Raw genomic sequence first — 11,325 nt, 5'->3', positions numbered from 1 at the left:
AGGCCTACATCTTATTCAAGTTTTAAACCTCTAATTGGTAACGTTTAAAAGGCGTTTAAGAGTGCCCTTTCTTCTCCCTTTTCTCATTTCCCATTTAATGTGTTGTGTCAAAGTCTATTACCTCAGTTGGACGTTTCTGTCCCTTAAGTTGAAAAAAAAGGGGGGGGGGGGGGTGAGAGAGAGAGAGAGAGAGAGAGAGAGAGGGAGAGAGAGGTGGAGTGGGGGAGAGAGGAGAAGCCATCAGCTGAGGTTTGCCAGGTCGATAAAGCTTTTAGATTTGGAGATGTTTTCAGGGGGAGCCCATTTCCTGCGGCTAAGAGTTGTTAATGGAGCTTAAGGAATTATCTTATGACTCTCGGTGTGAGAGCAGTTTATTCCTCCCCGCTCCTGCTCCGCGCTGCGCCGTGCGTCTGGGAGCGCGCCGCTGTCAGGGGCCGGCTTAATGAAAAGTAACGCGCCGCTGATTACAGTTTTATTTGCTCTCTATGTAAAAAGAAAAAAAAAAGGCCTCCTGTTAATTTACCATCTCGCTCCCCCTCTGCGTGTTCGTATTCGCCACGGCTGAATGATTTAGTTATAGCTGCCTCCTTTATTTCTCTCTCTCTGCCTCTCTCTGTCTCTCGCTCCCTTCCTCTCAAATAAAAAGCTACTTGGTTTTGAGGTCTAATAAAAAAAAAAAATCTGTCTTCATGCTAAATTAATTAAACGTCGCTACGTCGCGGGCTGTGTTGTCTTATCTGCGGGGACTTTTAACTCTGGCCCTTTTTTTCCCCTCCTTTCTTTTCTACCAGCAGTCGTGAAAGATTACATACAGTTTTTTTGGTGTGTGCGTGTGCGTGGGGGCTAATAAACATGTGGATATTAATCCCTGAGCGCACCTGTCGGATATCACACACTTTTCCCTCCAACTTTACTGCAGAGAGCAAATAAATAAACACACACACACACACATCCTGACTTCCGATTTATAGAAAATCCCTTTTGTCCACCGTTGCACTTTCTTGCAAGAGAATAAGGGGGGGGGGGGTGCTTTTCCCATTAAAATTCATCACCGCCCCCCTCCTCCCCTCCCTCCTCCTCTCCCCCCTCCTCTCGCAGGACGGACTGAGTCCCCTGAGAGCTCCACTTTCGCCATTACTGTCAAGTACCCTTGACTCCTTTTCTTTTTGCCCTTTTATCTACAACAACTAATTCGAGTTCCTTTGCCCTTTTCACTTTTAGACGACGTGAGTGCCTCTCTCTCTCCATCTCTCTCTCCCCATCCCTCTCTCTCCATCTCCCTCCCTCTTTCTCTCACTTATTCTTTTTTCTTCTTTATTTTTTTTTTTTCATCGGCATCCAACCCTGTTTTTTTTTTTTTTTTTTCTTCGCTCTTCTCGAGGAAAATTGAGGGGTTAGTGTCAATACGAGATACTCCTCACTCGCTCGGCCCCTCCAAATGATTTCCACACTGGGGGCCCCCCTCCTCCTCTCTCCTCCCCTCCTCCTCCCGTCCCCGTGCTTGAACCCATTACCGGACGTATGGACGAATAACTTACCCCCCCTCTGACAGCTGCATCATGGACGCTGTTGAGATGTTTCGATAATATTATCAGTGAGCGGAGACAGAGAAAGACAGAGAGAGAGAGAGAGAGAGAGAAAGGAGGATGAGGATCAGGAGGAGGGGGGAGGAGGGATCAATAGGCCGACATGAAATATGACTGCGAACATCCCAATTACGGCCTGTTTAGAGGGAATTAATGAGGCAGATCTTGGATACTGATATTGTTCTGTCTGTCTGGAGGGGAGAGCGGCCTCATCTTCCCGCTGTCACTAAACGAGAGTGGATGTTTTTTTTTAAAGTTGTTGCTGAAGAATAACACAGGGCGTGAAGGAGGAGGGAGCTGGGCTGTATTAACGGGTTAAGAGCTGCTTTTATTGAACTTACTGTGCGTCGTCCTCTCTGCTCAGAAGTGTCACCTGCTTTTTTTTTTAAATGTATTTTTTGTTTTTACCATTAATAAGAAAAAAGAAGCGATGGAAACAGACTGGAGGCAGCAGCAGGGGGTCGAGGGCCCCCCCCGGATGTGTTTTCAGCACCATGGACAGCAAAACTCTCAAGCGCTTTTTTTTTTCTTTCTTCAGAAACCGACTGCTTTTTTATTTTTCAGTGAAACAAAGTTGAGACGCTCTCGTCCCCCACTTTTCTTTTTTCCCCCCAACGAGAGCTGTGCATTTGTGAGATTTTTTTTTTGTTTTGTTTGTTTGTCGTCTCTTTTTTTTAATAGTGATACTCAACTGCTGAGACCTAAATAATATTCAATTTACATTTGCATGCGCATATTAAAGAAAAAAAAAGAAAGGCAAAAAGGGAAATAAATCATGTAAACCATAGGCCTATTATTATCATTTTTTCCCCTCATAAAAGGATGTAAACTTTGAGTTATACATTTGGATAAGTTTTTGTGCGTGCGTTTAAAAGAAAAAAAAAAGAAAAAGAAAAAAGAAAAAATGAGCCAATCGGATCCGGAGGTATCCACTCCTCGTGTGACGCCGATGTAACAGTCTGCTTTTCAAAATAAAACCAATAAAGACATAACGAGGGAGAACAAATAGGCTTTTTTTTTTTTTTTGTCTTTTTTTCTTTTTCTTTCAGTCAGTCACAAAAAGTCCCCCACCCCCCCACACACACCCTCTCATTTTGGTTTCGTTAGGAGCAGAAGAGTTTGTTGAGGCTTTTGGGGAAGGCCATGCCACTGTCTTTGGAGGAGTCGTGGTGCTGCTGCAGGGCCGCCGAGCTCCTCTCGGCCTCCAGGAGGGCGCCTTTGGTGTTCGCGGTCCAAGAGACGGTGGTGTTGGTCAGAGCCTGGCTCAAAGTGCTGTGCCTGAACAAGGGGTCGTGGAAGACCCCGTCCACCCAGTTTCTCAGGGTCGTGACCGGCGAGTCCTGCCTGTTGTCCAGGCCGGTCACGGGTGAGGTAGCGGCGGGGGATGGGCTGAGGGAGGAGGAGGGCGGCGGCGGCGGCGGCTGGCACCTCAGCATGCAGGACGGGTACTCAGTCTGGTTCAGGGACGTCGCGGTTTGGGCCAGAGACCAGATGCGGGGTTTGCCGTCCAGTATCTGGTGTCCCTGCTGCTGCTGCTGCTGCTGCTGCTGGTTGTAGCACGCCTTCACCTGCTGCCTGCTGTCCGCCTGGAAGTCCTCCGGGCTCGTTTTGAGGCAGCTTTTGCCCAAGTCCTGCTCCCCTCCCAGAGAAACGGGGATGGAGATCTTCAGAGACGTGTCCTTGATGAGGTGATCGCCGGGCAGGTCGCCCGTCGTCGTCATGTGCGTGTTCAGGTGGTAGCGGTGCTTCAGCTCGCACTCCGAGCTCTCCGACTCCAGCGTGTCGAAGTCGTCCAGGTCGCTCAGCTGGAGGTCCTTATCGGGCCGACTTCTGGTCTCTGGGTACAGGAGAGAGGAGACAGGAGACACGTCAGAGACAGAGAGAGATCCAGCTGTCACAGATCTGATAAAGTCGCCCTGGACAATCACTGTGGAGGTGTTCCACCTGCAGTCACACCCTGGGGGGGAAACTGCACCTGTTCATGTTGACACCCTGATGGGAAGGAGACAGAAATACAACCTCCAGCTCATACCATGATAAGAAAACTGAAAAAAAACAAAAAAAGAAAAAAAAAAGAAATAGAATAAAATAATCACTTTGATCATTGATCAAGTCTCACCTGAAATGATCAACCAAATAAATACAGGCCTATCAGCTGTATTAAGTCTTTATCAACATCACCATTAAAAAAGGAACCTACACTGAGTTTAAGAGCCTGTCTGATGGCACTCCACAGCTTAAAGTTTGTTATGATGATACAACAAAAGTGGAAACTGATGATGCCGATGACAAGTTTAATGTTAAAAAACACAAATATATAAATTGGTGTCAGCGCCATGGATATAACAACAGTAAAATGTCCGACTAAAAAAATTCTAAGGCCTCCTCAGACTTTGTTTCTTTTTTATCAGCATGGCACAGTTGTTAATCAATACTGACAGCAGCACAGGAATACTACTGTTAAAATGACATAATAGAGAAATAATAAGCAAGAGTGACAGGATCCAGTGCAGCACACTGATTCCTTAATTCTGTCAGATCATATTCTGATGCACATTTTTGTACAGAAGAGAAAAAACGTGAGTGTGGTTCACATCGTTTCATAGAGTGTCAGATAAAAAATATAGGATAGAAGTTGTCAGCATGTGTGGTGGCAGTGAACGCTCCTCAGCAGCAGTGTGATCGTGGTTGTTGTCCTCTGAGTTCTTCCTTCTCATTTTTTTTTCCATTCATCCTCATAAAACTTGTATCTATGTGAGAGTGATAAAAATCAGACGTAGCTGCTAAAACTCTCTTTTTCACAAGTCCTCTCATTTCCTGCTAAAGCCAGAAAAAAGACTGTGGTTTAGAATGTTTTCAAAAGTGCCACTTTGTGACACTGATGTCAGCAACGACACTTTTAAGACCCCTTCAGAGTTTGCCTCTGTTCGCGTGGTGCGACGAGGCCCTGTGACACTCACCGTCCTCGTTGTTCTCGCTTTTTATCTGCTCCTCCTGAGACCCGTCCTCGTCCTCGTCGTACCGCTTCTCCTCTGAGCCCTTGTTCCTCGGCGGCCACGTCATCTTGTTCTCCTTCTTGAGCCTCCGCCTGGCGTTGGCGAACCAGGTGGACACCTGCGTCAGGGTCATCTTGGTGATGATGGCCAGCATGATCTTCTCCCCTTTGGTCGGGTACGGGTTCTTCCGGTGCTCCTGCAGCCAGGCCTTCAGGGTGCTGGTCGTCTCGCGCGTGGCGTTCTTCCGCCTCGTTCCCCCGTCCATGGAACCGTATCTGTTAATGAGGACAACACATGCGGGTGGGGGGCGGTCACAAGAGGGTAAACACGACGAAAAGGGGACGCTTGTTGCATGGCAATTTCGAATGTGTTGGGCTGGCAGTTTTCTCTCCTGGAATGCATGACAGAGCCATCTGCTTCCTGTAATCCTCTTGAAATTATGCATCACATGCTCTGTAAGGCTGACAGTCCTACAGATAAACCCTGCTGCTGGAAGTGTGTGAGAAACTGTAAATAATAATAATAATAATAATAATAATAATAATAATAATAATAATAATAATAATAATAATAAAAGACATCACAAAGATGGAATGTAACTAAGTACAACTTTGAGGTACTTGTACTTAAGTTTTTATGCTGCTTTATACTTCCACTTTGCTAGATTTGGAGGCAAATGTTTTACTTTTCACTCTCTACTAAATGTAATTTGTAGTTTAGTTGCTCGTTACTTTGCAGATAGCCAAACAGCACAGTTTGAATTCATTTGATTTCTCCGCAATCAGATATCAGATAAATAAATTCTGATACTCAAAAAAATGCTGCATATGTGATCTGATCAAAACACCACTCGACCCTGAGTGTGAATGTATGTTTAATTTACTTATATTTGTACTTTTGATACCAAAGTTATGTCCAGAAAATGACTTTTAATACTCGGATGCATCTCATATCAGATTCTCTAAACCATGCGACTCCGTCCCTACCCTCTCCCACCGTAGGCCTGCATTTAAAATGCACAGTGTTGATTTTCAGTCAGCAGTGAGCTGTAAAAGTCCTCTCAGGGGAGGCTTTTATGAGGCCTTTATTGCTCCGTATAGCTTAGTGCAGGTCAAGCACTGCTAAGGGAATCAAAAGGAGAACGAGGAGCGGCGCTCCACCTTTCCATAGCCCGCGTTGTTCCCTCGCAGATAAAATAGACTGTAAAATTGCTTTATTGAGTGTAATGATGAGCCCTCAGGTGAAAGACGGGTGCAGGCAGAGCCGTGCTGCTGTAGGCCTGCCTGTTTCTCTGAGTGCCACTAATTCTGTTTTGCCTTTCGACTCGGGCCTTTTGCTGCGTGTGCATGCAGTACTAACGTTCCTGCTGACATGTTTTGCACTGTTCCAGTGATTTGGAGCGATGCAAGCTCTCATTTTGCCATAAAGCTGATCAATAAGGCACTTTGCTGATCAATTAACACGCGATACCACCAAAGCGAGTGTGGTTTTTTTTGCGCTGTCCCGTGCAGTTCTGTGACAGCTAACAGAATCCGGTATAGCCATCGCTCACTCCCTACGTTTATTCACCACGTCACAGACTTGATTTGGGACATTGTCTCATTATTGGGAAGACCTTTTCGACCATGGCAGACATGCTCTTCGCAGCGCCGGAGAGGCCTCGTGTCTCTGTGAAAGGGCCATGGGTCCTCTGAAGCACATCACCTCATCAGGAGAGAAACGTGTCATGAGATGAAGGTGATCACCTCGGTGTTGCCCGACGTGATGAGAATGGCCTTGACCTCTCGGAGGAGTGATTGATTTAATGCTGTTGAGTGAACCGGCGATGCTTTGAGCGTTACCGTTTGTCTAAAATGCTGATTGCATCCTGATTTAGCCACTTAGAGCCGCCGATTAAGCCCTCAAAGCTGCGTGACAGCGAACTGAACAGCTAAATAAAGCTCTGGGGCAACACTTTTCCATCCTGCACCACATGTCTTGTCCTGCACATGAAGTTTACTCCGATGTTTGCACTGATAATCGCGCTCCCTCCAACGCAAAACAAATGAACAAGGAGACGCAGTGTCACAGAGACAACATACCTGTCATACTGGTACTGTCCCAGGGTGGGATCATACGGGTAGTAGGCTGTTGCCTGGGTTATTCCCGCATGCGCAGAAGCTGTGGCATCTTTAGTATCGAATGTGCCCTGAAGTCACACACAAAGACAAGAGTTTTACAGTAGTATAGTAAGTCAGCTTTTACTACAGGACATCACTCACAGGGAGCTGAAATAATTACAGACATTTCTATTGGTTGTATTCAAAAGTTTCAAGGAAGAAGAAGAAGAAGAAGAAGAAGAAGAAGAAGGTGATCATGGTTACTTGTGCAGTAAATCAGAGGTTAGTACATTATGAAAAGAAAAACTTGAAACGTCATAATACCATGATGAAAAATTATCCAGGTGTTACATTTAGAGGTAATTGAAATGAGAGACTTTCAAAATAAAACTTCAAAAACAACAACATGGATCTGTGAGAGGGCTCCTGGAGGGTTTCATGGTTTAATTGTTACAGGGAAAAATATATATATATCAGTCAGAAAAGCATTTAGCTCCTCTAAATGTTATTTAAAAATCCAATTTTTGTTTTATTTTATTAGAAATGTGAGCACTTAATGTAATTCAACTCTAAAATAAATGGCACAAGCAACATTCCTGGACTTTTACAGGCCCATCTAATTAAACGTTTCTGACCAGGATACATTTAAATAATTACAAAACGTGTTTTTTTTCCCCCTCAACATAGTGTCCTGAAAGTTGGCACACATAAGCTGGTTTCCAGTGTAAACCAGAGGCATTAATGGAATCATTTAGCTTTTTAAGCAGAATGTGGTTTGTCTCACAAGAGAGTGAGCCTGTTTTTCTATCACAAAAGACACGACGGGTGATGTGAGGATATATCACACATTCAGTAAAAAGCATCTAGACGAGGAGAGGAGAGGCGCGCCTGGCTCCAGCCTCAGCACCCTGCGGCTCCATTAATCAATGCCAAGAGGGATCAGATGAAGGGGGCTTACCAGCGAGTAGAAAGCCGAGGCGTCCGTGCCGTATGTAACGTAATTCCCATAGCCTTGGCCGCCGGTGTAGGGGCTGCCGTACACGCCCAGCGCGGCGGCCGAGCTGAGTTCGTGCCTCGCCGTGGCCAGCAGCCGGCTCTCGTACACGGGACAGTAGACCGGGGTCTGCCCGGACGCCGCTACTCCGGAGTCGGCTATGGATCTGCCGGTGGACTCGCAGCAAGTGGTCAGAGAGTTGGTTGTCATCAGGAACTGGGTGGAGACCGAGAGAGAATGTTAAGTTTAAAGGAAGTTGCCGGTGGGATTTATTTGATTCTGCATTTTAAAAATACAGTCAAGATCAAATATTGATCTCGAGCATCTCGATCTTCGGATGCCGAAGTTACTTTATAACTTTTTTTCTGTGTTATTGGAAAGAAATAATTGTCTTTTAAACGAAGCACGATCTAAGTCTTTTTTTTTTTTTTTGACAGTACACGATTTCAGCTTCTTTATACAAACTAAATCACCCTCATTCGCACATTTTTTCACAGTGTCATTTAAAAATAAAATAAATAAACACAAATCCAACACGAGATGACTCGTGAAGATTGATATCTGATGATGAATGATGTGTCATGCGTGCGCGTAAAACGTGTCCAAAAAAAAAAAGAAAGAAAGAAAGAAAGAAAGAAACCGGATCCGTCTGTTACCTCTGCTCCAAACGAGGCATGTGCGCCACAATCGGATACAACACGATTTCCCAACATCGCCCAGTAATACCCAAAGTAAATGCCCAAATGATTCTTTTTATGGCTCAAAGCCAAAGCGAAGCAGCAGCTGTGTTATGGCGCAAAACACACACACACAGCGTGTGTAGAGAAACAAGTTGGCATGCGTGTTCCGGCGCAGATAAACATATGGTTGACATTACAGAGCGGCTATTATCTCGTGGAAATCAGTGAACGGGAGGTCTGGGGGGTCTCGCTGTGTTTTTTTCCCCTTTTTTTTTCCTGTGGGTTATCCTCGTCTTGCCCCCCTGTTTTTCTATCGCTGCAGGAACACAGGTATCACTGGCTGTAACGCAACACCTTCCTCGACAATAGAAAAAAGCACCGTGACAGCTTCCCTGGTTCTTGGCCAAAAACGCGTAAAAGGGGGGAAAAAAAAACGATCGATGAGAGAATCAATCCCTGCAACATCAAATACAAAAAACAAAAAACAAAACAAAACACATTAAATGAACAGAGAACAGTTTGCGTGGAAACTTACTTGTGGAGCAGACGAGTAGGGATATCCAAATTGTGGATATGACATGGTAGAGAGGTCCCCCAATATCCAGAAATAAAGCGAGACTGAAGGTCTCCACTCTAACGCAGGCTGCGGCTCTGTTTGACTGTACCAATTGATTGGTAAGCACAGGCTCCTAGGATGCTTATAGGGCGAAGCAGAGTAGCATGTTTAATTTGTGTAAAATGCCCCCCACTCAAGCCGCCTTTCAACGAGAAAAAAAAGAAAAAAAAAAGAGAGGAGGAAAAAATCTTCCAGCGCTCCCCTTTTCCCCCTTCTTCTTCTTCTCCTTTTTCTTTAAAAAAAAAAAAAGAAAAAGAAAAGAAAACTCATAAGAAGTAGATGGATGGATGGATGGATGGATGTGGACTTTCTCTCTCTGGCTGGAAAATAATCACTTTGTTACTTTGTTGTCAGATACATATTTTTGCCTTATAAAAAAGTAGTATAAAAGACGTCAGCGGCAGAGGCAGGTTGTTTTAAACGGCGGCGACTCTGACGTCAGAAGTTTCCCCACTCTAAAAATGACCGGACTGTAACTTTAATATGCATTTTTCTTTCCACCGGGATGACGACAAGAAAAAAAAAAAAAAAGAAAGAAACAGAAAGAAGAATCCAACAAGAAAATCTATTAAGAGGGAAGAAGGGAGGGAGGACTTTCTTTTCTTCTTCTTCTTCTTTGCTGTTAAAGATGTCCTGGAGATTAATTCGCAGTCCCCAATCAATCAATTAGGACAATCAGTGTCCTGAATATGCAAACGTATGTATCAATTAAAATGCATTAGGGGGGGCTAATTAAGCACATTCTTATCATTCCTCCGCACTGATGCTAATCACGTGGGCAACTAATTGATTTTTAAATTAATTAGTAAAGAATATTTTACGTGTTGAGCAGGGAAACAAACTGCAGCCTGGCAGCTATCTGAGCAAACACTTAAAAAAAGAAAAAAAGGAATAAAAAAGAATGTATTTATTCTTTTGGGATAATAACCTCCCAGAAACAGATGATCTCTTTGGGTTCATATTATGCTTGAACTCCACCTGGAGCGATGAGTCCCGGGAGTGTTGTCATTACCACAGTTCTTACCCAAGAAAGTGCTTAATGGGATGTAGTTTGTGTGAACTTTGCACCTCTCCACATGGATCCAACCCTCACCATTTAGAACTGATCTTGAATCAGACTGAAATCTCTATCTATCTATCTATCTATCTATCTATCTATCTATCTATCTATCTATCTATCTATCTATCTATCTATCTATCTATCTATCTATCTATCTACTCTTCTTTTCACTTGTCTGTTCCGGTCAAGATAAAATCGTCAACCTGCTTGGAGCCCCCCCTCCTACAAAAAAAAACCCCCAGCCCCAACAGCCCCTCAAAACCCGTTCGCCACCGCCGCTGAGCCACGGCTCCGCCAGTGTGCACCCGCCTTGCTTGGAGAATCCCGGGTTGAGACATGTGGATAGCCCCGGGGGTCACTCCTCAAATTAATGATGATGTACTCCTCCTCCCTCCTGCCTCCTCGCTCCCTCCCTCCTCCTCCCCTCTCCAGCTGGATCTCTGCCTGCCGGTGACAGGTCGATTGAGAGTGATTGATGACTATCTAGGGGACCGGGGCCAACATAATAATATGATACCGGCACCTCGCAATAATTGCTCGCTTTCATTTACAGATGAAAGAAGTAATAAACAGCCCGCGAAGACGGGGATGGGTGGGGGACTGCTTATGACTAACTTTTTCTTGGGGTTTTTGGTTTTTTGGGGAGGTGTTGGTGTTGGTGGAGGGAGGCATGGAGGGAAGAGGAGGGAGGGCCGCACCAAATGTCTGTTCTCTCATTCATCCTGACAAATTGAATTATAGGGGGTTAGTACCTCCAAGCAAATGGCCGCATTAACGCTGCGAACAGAGGGGGGTCAAAAGGGATCAGCCAGCGCTTTTTAATTTGCATTAGCTCTAATGCCACCTTAACATTAACAACCCGTCTGAGGGCGCTCAGCCATGCACACACACACACACAGAGAGAGAGAGAGAGAGAGCTCCATTTTGTCTTATTAATTTAGACTTTTTTTTCTTCTTTTTTTAAAATTCATTGGGGTTAATGTGACACGCAGTGCATTAAGGCAGGGCGGGACCCAATTTATCTTTAACATCACAACCCAGTGGACGAAAGACAAAGTGTTGACACCTTGGGGTTTTGGGCACACACACACACACACACACACAAGTGGCACAGTGGTATATATGTGTAGAATTAGGCTGGAGACACTGTGGAAATATCTGATCGACACATCCACCAGACTAACTGTGCCCCACACGGCCTCCCCTCCGTCCCCTCCCGGCTGTATACCTTTTCATTATCCTCTGCGTTACCCAGTGTTATCTGGCGCCTGTGATGAAATATTTAGGCGCACTA

At 45.0% G+C, this 11,325-nt stretch overlaps 1 protein-coding gene across 1 annotated transcript; it reads right to left on the bottom strand.

Moving 5' to 3' along the window:
• Window positions 1–2,104: 2,104 nt before the first annotated feature.
• On the bottom strand, window positions 2,105–9,075 carry irx4a (iroquois homeobox 4a). Its single transcript, XM_037074595.1, has 5 exons — window positions 8,891–9,075; window positions 7,640–7,891; window positions 6,664–6,770; window positions 4,547–4,857; window positions 2,105–3,423 (listed from the first exon to the last, which is right to left on the bottom strand). Exons 1-5 carry the CDS (start codon window positions 8,933–8,935, stop codon window positions 2,690–2,692), a joined length of 1,449 nt encoding a protein of 482 aa, XP_036930490.1. The 5' UTR covers window positions 8,936–9,075; the 3' UTR covers window positions 2,105–2,689.
• Between the last annotated feature and the right edge of the window lie 2,250 nt (window positions 9,076–11,325).

Source organism: Acanthopagrus latus, chromosome 17 (genome assembly GCF_904848185.1).
Source record: "Acanthopagrus latus isolate v.2019 chromosome 17, fAcaLat1.1, whole genome shotgun sequence".
In the NCBI taxonomy this organism is placed as follows: Eukaryota; Metazoa; Chordata; class Actinopteri; order Spariformes; family Sparidae; genus Acanthopagrus; species Acanthopagrus latus.
The sequence above is the reverse complement of the archived record's forward strand: the minus strand, read 5'-3'. Positions and strand labels throughout refer to the sequence as shown.

Excerpts from the sequence above, each read along its gene's own strand:
- irx4a (XM_037074595.1), bottom strand. The coding sequence starts at position 8,935 with ATGTCATATCCACAATTTGGATATCCCTACTCGTCTGCTCCACAA. Across the intron at positions 7,892-8,890 it reads CCTACTCGTCTGCTCCACAA|TTCCTGATGACAACCAACTC; the intron begins GTAAGTTTCCAC and ends GTCTCCACCCAG. Across the intron at positions 6,771-7,639 it reads CCTCGGCTTTCTACTCGCTG|GGCACATTCGATACTAAAGA; the intron begins GTAAGCCCCCTT and ends GTGTGACTTCAG.